Raw genomic sequence first — 13,134 nt, 5'->3', positions numbered from 1 at the left:
TTCCATTTTCCCCACCCCCAACTCATTGGCTCATCAACTATGGAATTCTGGCATTTAAAGCAATTCACCCCAATATAGGAGGTAAGAATTTGTTTGCTTTTTGGAAGGCATAGTTTTAAGTGTGTAATGTTGGTGCACTAGTTCTCATCCTTTCAGCGTTTATGAAAGGATGTTGTCTTCAGAAAGAAACAGTCATTTCTTTAGAATGTGATGGGAAGAGGAAAACAGGGCAGAAAATAGTTGTGAGTGTTCTTTTCATTCAGGAGGCTACCACAGTACAGTCCTGTCTCCATCATCTGGCTGAAAAGTCAAGTAGTATAGACACAGGTGAAATGCCAGTGATTTATTTTGAGTATCCAAACTCAAAAATAAAAACTAAAGAAAGATTAAAACAGCCTTCAATTGTTACCTGACTTCACCCTTGAAAGATTATGGAGCAAACATGGGCCACGCTGACCAAGCACCCGGAGTGGGGTCTGGGAATGAGAGAATGATTTAAACTGCCTGACACGTCAGAGACAGCGGACAACTCTAATGCACAGATAAAACGAGAAGTGGCACTAGTCCATCACTCTCCTGGCTGCCAATGGCACTGACTTGCTGGAGACAAATCTGGATCTACTTAAAATGTCAGGTGTGCGACGTAATGAGTCTTTGCTTAGCGGGGATCCGGCAGAAGGCGCCTTCACGGTCCACTTGCCAGTTGAGTATATATGTATTACTGCAAGCCTGTTAAATAAATGAGTGTGTAATATGTATTGGATTAAAAAGAAATCCACTTACTCTAAAGAGATCTACTCATTTTCAGGGAGAAAAGATACAATTTTATCAACATAAGGAGATGCTTCTAAGAGCAAATAAAATACAAACTTGAAGAATGTTATAAAATATTTAAAATATCCAAGCATTTGTATGAGAAACACAGTTTTCCAGAAGGAAATGGAGAAACTGTGATACTTCACGTAACCAGAGAGGCAACCTGTACCTGAGAATTGTAGACTCCTGAGTGGGAAGAGACCTTAAGCCATATAGTTAGTCTAGCCTAGCTTTTGAGAAAATCAGAACAGGAAGAAGTGGTAGACCAGATTGCAAAAAGCTGTGCACAAATGGACATCAGCTATTGTGCAGCAATTCTTTTTTTCTCTAAAATTTTTTTGGAAAATACTGAAAATTCCCAGAGCTTAAAGATCAAGAATGAGCTTAAATGCACTGTTAAATGTTCACTGTTAATGGGTAGGTAGCAATTTAAGAAAAATTTTAAAGTAATTTCAACTTTAATTTTATTACTTTTAGAGGGAAACATTTACAGCACAAAGATAATGACTGCTAATAAATAAAATTCTTAAACATTAAGTTTATTCTTTCATTCTTTGTTGTGCTATTATCGCTTTCTACAAACAAAACAAAACAAAAAAAAAACAACTAAAAATATTCCTTGCTAAACAACTTCATTTTACAAATCAATTTAGATAAGTTTTTAAAAAGAAAGACAAAATACAGGAGGGAAATGGTTTTAAAGAGCATGTCAACAGTGATTTTTCTCTTTTATGGAATATCTGCTCAAAACTAAAATATAGTGATGAGAAGCAATTGTCAGTTCAATTAATTATAAGAATATCAATTTACAATGTTAACATAGACATTAATAGAATGCAACATTTTGTAATTATGACTGTATATTGCAGTTATGTGCCCTGTAAACACACCTATACGTATGCATTATGTTTATCTTTCACCCTACACTCTTGACTTCTCTTTGATAGCCACAGTACGAGTATAAGAATCTGTGTATTCAAAAGCTGAGACCAATTAATTGATAAATTTTAGTTAGCAATGAATTTTCTTTTAAAAGGTACTATAAAATTTAACAATGAAGGCAAACACATCTAAGGGGAACATATCCTTAAACAACTGTATTTGAGGAGAGGGAAGGAAGGAAAGAAGAAAGGAATGGAGGGAGGGAGGAAGGGAGGGAGGGAGGGAGGGAGGGAGGGAGGGAGGGAGGGAAGGAGGAAAGGAGGGAGGAATGGAAGGGGAACAACCCCAGCACACAGGCTGGTCAATGTCAAGTATAAGAAGTATATAAAGACAAAAAGGTAATCCATGCTCAGCCTCTCTTGGCTATTGCTGGGGAATGGGTAATTTCAATAGTAATAGAAGAAACCTATGCACTCTCTTAAAATTTTTAGCACAATCAATTAATTTGTTATGAGGCTCTAGATATTGTATAATAGAAGAGTGGTTTATCAAGGAGCAGAGAAAATATCTTACCAGTTTTTTTTAAGCATATGAATGATACATTCTTAATTATAAATTGCTTTGGGTTCTTTGGATTTGATGGGCATAGTAACTGGTAAAAATAAACTATATATATAAAACAAATAAATTAGTGAACTTTATATCTTAAAAGGTATTTCATTTACATTAAACATTCCATTTTTTAAATTGTGCTTATTTCTCCGATTAAGATCAGGTACAAGCAGAATATCAGGCCTGCCTTGATTTTCTGTAAGGACCAAATAGCAAAGAGCTGTATGCGCTTTGAGCATGCTCTGTGTATAGCAGGGGTCCCCAAACTTTTTACGCAGGAGGCCAGTTCACTGTCCCTCAGACCATTGGAGGGTCACATTATAAAAAAACTATGAACAAATCCCTATGCACACTGCATATATCTTATTTTAAAGTAAAAAAACAAAAATGGGAACAAATACAATATTTAAAATAAAGAACAAGTAAATTTAAATCAACAAACTAACCAGTATTTCAATGGGAACTATGGGCCTGCTTTTGGCTAATGAGATAGTCAATGTCCAGTTCCATATTTGTAACTGTTAGCCATAACAAGTGATATGACGTGCTTCTGGAGCCGTGACATGTGCGTCCCGCGTCACCTGAAGTAGTACTGACCACCAATGAAAGAGGTGCCCCTTCCGGAAGTGCAGCAGGGGCCAGATAAATGGCCTCAGGGGGCCGCTTGCGGCCCACAGTTTGGAGACCCCTGGTGTAGAGCATGGGGAAGCCTGGGTGTTGCCATGTCTCTGCTTTGAGTACTGATTCATGTATTCTGTCTAGTAAGTACTTCCATGGAATAAGAGATACTGTAAGTCCTCTGTGAGCCACATGGAGGGCTCTGGGTATCAAGATTAAGATTTTTCTTCCATTAGCTGAAACTATTAGATGCATGTTTATCAGGTGGGGGGATGTTAGAGGACAACATCCAAGTTAAGTGAGCATCTTACAGGCGTTGCTTCAGAAGACTGGTACCCAGTCGGTATGCATCCAGAAGGACAACAATGAAAAGCATTCATGAAGACTCAAACATTTAACTAAGGGGCCCCTCGCCCATGCCGTTGGGATATGTTCCACTCTTTTTCCTTAGGGGTATTAGAACCTTATTGTGTGCTATCAGTGGCTCTACATTTGGCTTTTCAAAATTTTGGGGCTTTAGAAGATCTTCAGAAAATATTGGACTTAAAAACAACAACAACAAAGCAAACTTTTTGAACAGACCCTAGAACACTAAACTACTGTAAAGAAGTTGTAAACTGGTACCTAGACAGTCTTTCCCAGCTTCTCCCCTCGACATCAGAAACATGAGTATTTAACAGAAAGTATTATTTTTTTGAATGGCAAATTTCTAAGTTACAAACTCGTACAAAATAATCAGATAGCAGTTACTTTATCCAGTAAGAATGTGTCAGAGATCAACTCACCTGGTAGTCTATAGTCCCTTTCATCAACCTTTCCTCTTACCACAATACCCCTAAGAGAAAATATAATGCTTACAAGGAACGTGGACATTTGGCAAATCAGAAAGGCTTTCAAACAGTGGGCTGACCTTCCTCTCTCTAATTGGCAGTATTTTCTTTAGGGGATCACCTGTGAAAGGTCTACTACATGCACAAACTCCCTCTTCCTTCTTTAAAAAAACTCTTGGGGATTTACAGATTTTCAAAACTCTGGCAGAGTGCCGCACAGAGAAGTTTAGGGAAGGATACTACTGTGTATGATGCTATAATGGTGCAGACATGTCATTACATGTTTGTCCAAGACCACAGAATGTACAATACCCCAAGAGGGAACCGCAGTGTAAGCTCTGAACTCTGGGTGATGAGGATGTCAGTGTAGGCCCGTCAGCTGTCACACATGTGCCACTCTGGTGGGGAGTGCTGACTTGGGGAGCTGTGCATGTGTGGGGTCGGGGGGGGGGCATGAGAAATCTCTGTACCTTCGCCTTAATTTTGCAGTGAACCTAAAACTACAAAGCCTTAAAAAAATCACTCTAAAGGTGATTTACACCTGTTATATTGGCCTTGGCTCAAGTGAAAAAAAAGGCCATTACAAATCAAATATTATTAGTCCTTGATAATGGAGGTGATAACAAATCAACATCTTCTAAACTAAGAGCAATTAAGAATCTCTGACATTATGCAGACGTTTCAGAAATAAGAATAACAGGCACATAATAAAAATGACTTGCTTTGCTTGGCTTTAAAATAACTGCTGAGATGTTAGAGAGGGCAAGTCAGTTCCATTCATTTTTGTTCACCTTGCAAATGGGTTGGATCTTTGCCAGAAATCAGAATTCTTGGGAGAGCCATTTAAATCTTCAAATAAATTGATTCAGTATTCTAACTTAGGCCAATGGTTAAAATTTAAAATCAGTAAACTACAGTTGAATTGATCTTAAAAAATATATATATATCAACCTTTGGGAAGAGAGAGGTAGAAGTCAGTCTAGATTAATAGAATTTATACTTCAGTCATGGTGAATTTAAAAAATACATTTTTTTTCAATAATTACTTTATGTTCTAAATGAGGTAAAATTTATAAAATATGCACTAAAGTAACGTTGAGGGCACTCTGGTGATAACAATGAGGTTTTTTGTTTTGTTTTGTTTTTGTCAAAACATCAGAAGGAAACATCAATTGTGGTTGGTCAACTGTGAACTTCACACCACACTGTCCAGGGTTAGAAGATTAATGGACATGGTCCCCGTTAGTGAATCCTCACACACACGCACACAAAAGCCAAACCCAACCAATGTGAAATTGACAGGCCTTTCAATCAAAGATTTGCTTAGGACGTCACTCATGCAGCGATGGCTCTTTTGGGTCACCATAGATGCGGATGACATGACACACAACCTTTCAGCCTTTCCCATTTTAGAAACCTATGGTTGCGCTCACATCTGCCTTGGGCGTTGCACACACGTGAATGAATCAAGCTTAAAGCAGTGGACATTATTGACATACGAGCTCAAAATAAGAGAAAAATGAGCTCTTTTTTATATATACACACATACTTAGAAACAGCTAAAAATTGCTGAAAAGATTGAAGAAGGAAAGGTCTGTACTTTAGCACCATGAACTGGGATGGAATCGCACTTCTATCACTGCGGGGGGGGCCGTATGCAGGCGGGAAACGAGGCTGACACGTCTGAGGCCATGTAGATTTCTGCTCCGAGAACAGAAGCTATGTTATGATTTCAGAACAGTGGGATGGAGAGAGCGTGAATAAAAACTTGTGGACCATTTTTTCTTCTCTTTTCTCCTTAGGCAGATTTTCCTGAGGTGGGGATGGGCGGGCTGGTGGCCGCAGCAGTGCTTTTCGGCAGAGGGAATCCAAGTCCTAATCCTTTTGGCCTCTGCATGGCTTGGATGGGCTCGGCGAGCCCCTTGCCGTCGCGCCCCAGGCCTGAGCCAGGCGTCCAGCCCATGTTCTGGAGCATGCGGTTCCCGATGTTGTTTTCTGAGATGGGCTGGGCATTTTCTCCTACAAACCCTGAAGTGACAAGAGGAAAAAAAGACATCAGTACTGACAGGTGAAGATCGTCTCAGGCTAAGGGAACCACGTTCTAGTCTTAAGTTTTTCTTTCGACAAAGAACCTGGGAGGGTTGTTGATTCATCTTCATTAAGTGCCTGGTTGTAGTAGAGAGACAAACGAAGAGAAGACCGTGGTTAGAGTTTCAGCTTGCAATCACACATACTTTACAAAGTGTAAAAGGTGGAGAGATTCAGAAGTACTGCTTAGGGAGCATAGTCAATAATAAAGTGATTGAGTTCTTTAACCTCTTGGGCTTCTGTTTTCTCATCTGAAAAAGTGGTGTGACACAGCTGATACTGCCTACCTCACAGCAAGTTGTAAGGATCAGAGGAGCTCACGCCTGAAAAGTTCTCAGTCAATGACAAAGCACTTTACCAAGAGATTGCTTTTCATGATCATATTCACCTCAAAGATAATTCTAAAATTTGCCAACCTAGACACTTTACATCTTCCCAGGGGCTTGACATCCAATAAAACTGAAACAAAAACCAAACCCAACAAAAAGCACAACTGAAGGCATCCATACTTCCTAGGAATTGTTTACATTGTTATCATCATCATTTTGTTGTTTACTATGCTAAGGAATCACTGGGCAGGAAGCTGGCTGAAGGAAAAAAGAAAATGGCCAAAGAGAAGAATACTATACAGTCAGCAAAAATGACCTAAAGGCACTCTCTTTCCTAATGTGGAATGTTTCTGTGTCTGGAGGGGGGTAGAGTGGATGCTCTTGGTGTGTGTGTGTGTGTGTGTGTGTGTGGTGTGCAAGAAAAGGAGAAGGTCTGGAACATATGCATTCTATTACTCCTCCTCCTTCCGTTTCCATATTGTATGGCACCAGAGAAGCAGGTGAGGGAAAGACAGAGGAAAAGAATAGTATATAGATAACACTGTGTGTAGAATAGCCTTTCTCTACCTGCCTCCCTCTCCTCCAGTCCTTATTTTGGAAAAGGAGACTGGCTGTTGCTTATCGTGAGATTTAGAAATAGCTGTTTGTTTCCCCTACTTTCTTAGCAAAGACAACGGAGAGATGCAGCTGTTTTAAGCATTTTCTAGTTGATGACCTTTAATTTAAAATTTACTGTAAGCTCTTATGGAAAAAGTTGATTCCAGGGGAAAACATAGATGTACTAATAATATCTAACCTCAGAGGACTGAGAAATTAACATATGTCCTAAAAGGCAAGGAATCACAAGAACTAGAGCCCCTTCCTTCAGCTGCAGACGTAGCCTTGCCCGCCTGCCCCCTGCGGTGCCACAGGCTGGCTCTGCTTGGTCAGTCCACTTCCCATCATCCTCCCGCGGCAGCTATTAGATTGCGGCACATGAAAAGGGAATATGGCGAGTCTGGAGATGACCAGAGACAAGCAGTCGGAACTCTCACTTTCTTGTGATTCCCCTCCTTGAAATGATGATCAAACAAACTAATATCGGAGATTGTGTAGGGAATAAGGGGGGAGGGGTTGAGGGTATCTTACCACACCTTTGGTTTAGTGAGAACAGTCAGCCCAATCTCCTCTTCCAGGGCTTCCCAAGAAGTCTCTAGTGGAATGCTGAGATCACACATTTGCAGGATTTCAGTGTTTGCCCACCATTCCTTCCCCAGCCTCCAGGGATAGGGATGCCTCACTTTTACAAAGACCTGCAGGGCACCTGTGCTTTATGAGCCAGCTCAGTTCTCAGGCCTCTGTCCTGGATTTAGCATATTTTTACTCTGAAATGTAGTTGTATCTTCCTTAGAAATATGTACCCATATATGTACATAATAAGAAATAAATGTTTTAGTTACAAAAGAAATAAATGAAAGCCTTGTGCTAATACACTTCCTTAATATAATAACAAAAAAAGCCATTACATTTTTATTTTGAAATTATGATTATGGTTTTGACCAAGACAAACCTCCAAGGTATCTAATTTTTTTACTGAACAGCTCCTGATTGTTCAGTAAAACGATGTTAGGTTAAACAGTGCACTATGGCATCTTGTCCCACTAGCCCTGACTTTAGTGATTGCTATGAATTCACTCATTTCTGTCTATAAGCTAAAATCATATCAGAGGTCTGTTGCTACTTCAGGCTACAGACCTGTTTAATCATACTTTTGATAAAAGAGCTTGCAAAAGTTTAGGTTTAAAATTTGTTTCATATTTAAGAAAAATATAAGTCTGAGTTAAAAACATCCCTGCAAAAACTGTTAACATGTGGTGAAGTTTCAGCTCTAAAGTGAACAGCAAATGGTCACTGATTTACTCCTGTTGCTTTAAAATGCCGGTATCTCAAGTACGGTGGACCAGGGGTGTTGTATTTTTACAGAGGTGGAAAAGAATTCATCCTCTTTCATCTTTTAAATGCTGGTTTCACTTATCTTCTTAATGAAAATAAAATAGAGCAGAGCATTAGCTTATATTTTGAAGAGAGCACCCCCAAACCCCCAAAAGAACATTAAATTTCTCAAGTGCTAAATCTTTCCACATAGAAACAGATTCCTAAAAAAAAAGACAAAAAATACAGTGCCTTTTCTATACAATCTTAAACAACAATACCCCCCCCCAAACAATAGCTACTTCATTTTTCATCGAAAATGATTCTCGCCCTGGCTGGCTGGCTCAGTGGTAGAGCGTCGGCCTGGCGTGCAGAAGTCCCGGGTTCAATTCTCGGCCAGGCACACAGGAGAAGCGCCCATCTGCTTCTCCACCCCTCCCCCTCTCCTTCCTCCCCGTCTCTCTCTTCCCCTCCGCAGCCGAGGCTCCATTGGAGCAAAGATGGCCCGGGCGCTGGGGATGGCTCCTTGGCCTCTGCCCCAGGCACTAGAGTGGCTCTGGTCGCAACAAAGCAACGCCCCGGAGGGGCAGAGCATCGCCCCCTGGTGGGCGTGCCGGGTGGATCCCGGTCGGGCGCATGCGGGAGTCTGTCTGACTGTCTCTCCCCGTTTCCAGCTTCAGAAAAAAAAAAAAAAAGAAAATGATTCTCAAATAAAATACACTGTTGGTGTCTCAGCCTCCCCCCGCCCTTTTTTAAATGGAATTAGGACATAGGAGGGAACAGCTCAAGTCTCTGCACAGCACACAACCACCACAATTTCCATGTCTCTTGCTTCTGGCGGTGATAAATCCTTTAAGTCCTTTTTCTAGGAGGCTCTCCTGCTTGGGCAATTTTAGCAATGACCTCCTGTGTGCTCCTTCCCCCCTCCTGATGCAGAATCTCATATCTACTGCTGCCGACAAGTCAGTCCTTTCCCCCTCGAATCTTCCGAAAACTATTGTGGGGGTAATTCGCTGGCGTAATTGGCTCAAGAGATGAAAATCTTGCATGGGCCCCTCTTTGCTGCTAATCTATCTACCTGACTGCAGGCCTAATTGGCAGCTTGTTTAGTAATTTGGCTCCTGAAGTGTTGTATTGATATTGGAGAAATAGCCAGTGGAAGGGGTGGTGACACGGTGCTGCTGGCCATGTGGCAGCCAGGGCTGCGATTCCATCCCTGCCCTGTGCTCGGGGGCATTCAGAAGTCCATGCTCATTCCATTCCACATTCGTACCCCCCAGCCCCAGTACGTGACAAGCCAGCTGAGGGGCTGTTATTATTAGTGATGTTAAAATGGCAAGGTGTCATGCCGTCCTCTGGTCTCAGTGACCAGTTTAGGATCATGGGCTTTGATTACTGTTAGCAAAACAGCATTAAACTCCATCCAGGATGTGAGAGTGGTAGGTGTTCCTATTCTTTGTCAACTGTTTTTATTTCGTTTGTTCACACTGGAAAGCCTCAGGAATTCAGCCTATTCTGCATTTCGCCTGCAATCCTACAGGCGTTCTTCATGCGAAACGTGTTCCATAGCATCAGTTCAGGTAGTTAATTGTTTAAAAATTCAAGGCACTTTTTAGACAATGGAAATTGACTGTAAAACTAGTTTTTGTTTTTCTTCTGAAGGAATAAAAACTTGGCAGAGAAGGAAAGACGTGGTCTGTATTGACATGTCTGGAGAAGGGAGCGTTCTTACTAACAGATGTTACAGTTATGCAGAAATACGTTTCTTACGGAATGATTATATGTCCAAGAAGAGGGTTTTCAAAAACAAAAACAAAAAATCTCAAAACTGTATTGCTTCTGAAGGCACTCAGGGATGTTTATTCACTATGATGTAATCAGGACCATTTATGATCCATCGCTGTTATCCAGCACATGGTTTACTTGTTAGCACATGACGTGCATTATCTCCGCTGCTCATAAAAGCTATGCAGGAGGGCAGTGATAATGGACCTCAGAGAGATGAAGTAACTTCACCATTACTGTCTGCATAGTGAAGACGTCTCTAAGATTCAAGTTTTGGTTAAGTTTGGTCTAAGAGCCTACAGTTTCCATTTCCTGTACTGCCACCCTGTGAGAAATAATTGGATTATATACAAATTGTAATATTAACTTACCTCAATTTGCATATGGACAATATGCAGCATACAAAGACTTGGTTAACTCAGAATATAATAATGTCTTGGCTCTTTGAGATTACCAGTGCTTTTAATATCCATATTTTTATATTCTTTATCAAACTGAAATGTTGTTGACTCCACTTTATATATATAATATAAAATATAAAAATATATATATAGAGAGAGGACACCAATTTATAGATGAACTTAGGACATCTGAGTCTAAATGTTGCCATTTCATTGACTAAACTCTGAACTTGAAATACTGTATCACCAAATTTTTTTTACTATGTCATTTCTTCTGCTACATTTCCCCAAATGACTGAGGTTTACTTAATTCACTATTTAAGACTTCTATAAAAACCGCTCAACTAGCATAGAAAGTCTCTCTGAAGGGAGGAGTATTTCAATGCTCCTGAAATACCCTAGCATTCATTCTGTTATAAATCCAGCCACTCTAGCTTTCTTTGGCTGTTATTTAAATTACAATTTATGTCTTAGTTATATTTACTGTAAACAGCATATACTGAGTTTTGATATTTTTTGTATTATGATCGTCCCTGAATTTAAGCAATTCATTTACTCCATTTACATTTATTGTGATTATTGATATATCGGGATTTATTTTTATGTTATGTTATGCTATGTACCTTGCTTTTTCTATACATTTTTGTTTCCATTTGACTGTTATATATCCAAATGAATAATATTCATGGTCACTGTCACCATCATTATTTTTATTAATTCAGTATTAGTTAAGCTTTATGCACATGTCCAACAATTTATTTGATCTCAATTCCTTCCTGATATTCTTTTTTATGAATTCTGGTTGTGTTTTTTTCTATCTGAAGTATTAATTTAGTAACAATCAGTATTTCCCTGAAAATGTTTTTATTTCATCTGCACTGGATATAAAACTCTAAAATTGATTCCATTATTTTACCTCAGCACTTTGGAAGTGTTATCCCCTCTTCTGGATTGTGGTGCTGTGTTTGAGGTTGCAACCGGTGTGATTTCATTCCTCTGTAGGTTATATCTTTTCCCCTAGTCTGCTCTTAAATTCTTCTCTTTGTCTTTGGAGTTCTAAAGTTTTACTACAATGTGTCTAGGTATGACTTCATTTATATTTACTATTTCTTGATACAAACTTGTACTTTTTGAATATGAAAGTTCATATTTATCCTCAACTATAAAAAACTGTCCGTATCATTGAATTTTGTCAATATTCTCCTAAATACTACACCTCCTTATTCTTTCTACTCCTTCTGAAAGTTTTATTAAACAGATGGTGAACTTCCTTTTCCTTCAGGTCCCCTAGCCATTCTTTTATATTTCCCATATTTTTATCCCCCTGTGTTCTTTTTAGGTTGTTTCTTCAGAATCCTCTAAAAATGAACTCTTTCGTCTTCCAGCTGTATCTAATCTGCTGTGTAACCCATTCAGTGAGTTTATCATTACCAAGATTTTTTTCCCATAATAAACAAAATAATCTCAAATTTCTACTTGGTTATTTATCACATCTGTCTTTTCCATTTTCAATTATTCCCATTTGTTTTTGAATTTTTTTAAAGTAACTAATTTTTTTAGTTTTGGTTTATGAGATCATCAATAGGTTTTATTTGTGGTGATTCTCAAAGCATGGAGTTGAAGCCAGGTACCTCTAGAGTGGGTTTGCACCTACTTCGAAGATCTATTTTTATGTTAGTATTTTGGCTTGGTGAGGGTAGGCTCTTGGTTATACATCTTCAGTTTTCAGGTGGCAACAAGAGTCTTTATTTTCCAGGCCTGTGGGTGAGTTTTGTTTCTGTCTGCCCTGTTCTGAGGATGGAGCTTTTCAGAGGTTCTGGTTTCACGGGGCCATCTCCCTAGTGGGGCTCCCTTCCCACAGAGATACTAGCCAACAGGGCTCAATGTTTCTGAGACTGACAGAACTGGACATGTGTGGGGCTGGCTTAGGACTATTTTTGCTCTTGAACATCATCCTTCCAGCCTTCTCAGCTATGCATTTAAAAAAGATGGTTTTGTGTTTTATTCAGCCTGTCCGGGCATTCTGTAATTTGAGGGTGTTCTCATTAGTCCTTCTACTGGCAGGAACTGCAACTATGTTCTGTTCAATGTGTGTGCTTACTCTGTCTTTAGGTGTTTCTTGTACCACATGATAATGAAGAGTGCTGTTTAGGACTCAACTAAAATACATGTCTGGAGGGTGGTTTTGTGACACAGGTAGCAAGAGGTGCAGGGTTATCTATTGCCTAGGATTTTTCTTTATGTTCAGATACAGCTTGGTTTCCAAATTATTAGTAAAACAATCACCCCCAAAAGTTTGCCTGTTTTAAAATCATGGGAGAGATTGAAAATAATTTACAGTGGTCCCATAGACGAGTAATAAAAGAAAATAAAAACATAATTATTGGCAAGACAGATTTGGACAATGGAAGATGCATAGCACCCTGAAAAGTGGTTTGGTAACAGCAAGCACTTCCTGATTATGATCGATGTGACATATTATTAAAAGCGCACTGTGTAAAAGTCTTCGCCAGGTATTACCTTTACAACCTGCCTTTAGTGCCTTAACTATTCATAAACACTATTTTAGTATTAAAATTTCAGGAGAATGCAGGAGAAAAAGTTGAAAACTCACAAGAGCTGTAACGTAGCCTCTTGCCAAGAATTTGCATGTTCATGAAAACCCAGTGACCTTGGAGCAATTGAGATACTCAACTTCAATAGGCATCTTTTTGTGTAATTTAAAATGTATAGCAAAAAAGGTTGACTCTTATGGTGACTATTTTTCTTCTGATATTATTTCACTGGAAAGTAAAACAGTTAACAGCAAATACTAATTTTGGATAACGAGTTTAGTAGTGTATAGTGGACTATTTAAAAAAC

At 39.3% G+C, this 13,134-nt stretch overlaps 1 protein-coding gene across 1 annotated transcript in view; it reads right to left on the bottom strand.

Annotated features, from left to right (window-relative positions):
- Positions 1-2,011: 2,011 nt before the first annotated feature.
- GPATCH2 (G-patch domain containing 2) overlaps positions 2,012-13,134 on the bottom strand; it is a 124,675-nt gene continuing 113,552 nt past the window's right edge. The window contains exon 10 of the mRNA XM_066238112.1: positions 2,012-5,786. Within this exon, the coding sequence (XP_066094209.1) occupies positions 5,557-5,786 (230 nt within the window). The 3' untranslated portion in view covers positions 2,012-5,556. The remainder of the gene's footprint in view (positions 5,787-13,134) is intronic.

The sequence above is a fragment of the Saccopteryx bilineata genome, chromosome 1 (assembly GCF_036850765.1).
Source record: "Saccopteryx bilineata isolate mSacBil1 chromosome 1, mSacBil1_pri_phased_curated, whole genome shotgun sequence".
Taxonomy (NCBI): domain Eukaryota; kingdom Metazoa; phylum Chordata; class Mammalia; order Chiroptera; family Emballonuridae; genus Saccopteryx; species Saccopteryx bilineata.
This window is presented reverse-complemented; position numbering and strand designations above follow the sequence as displayed.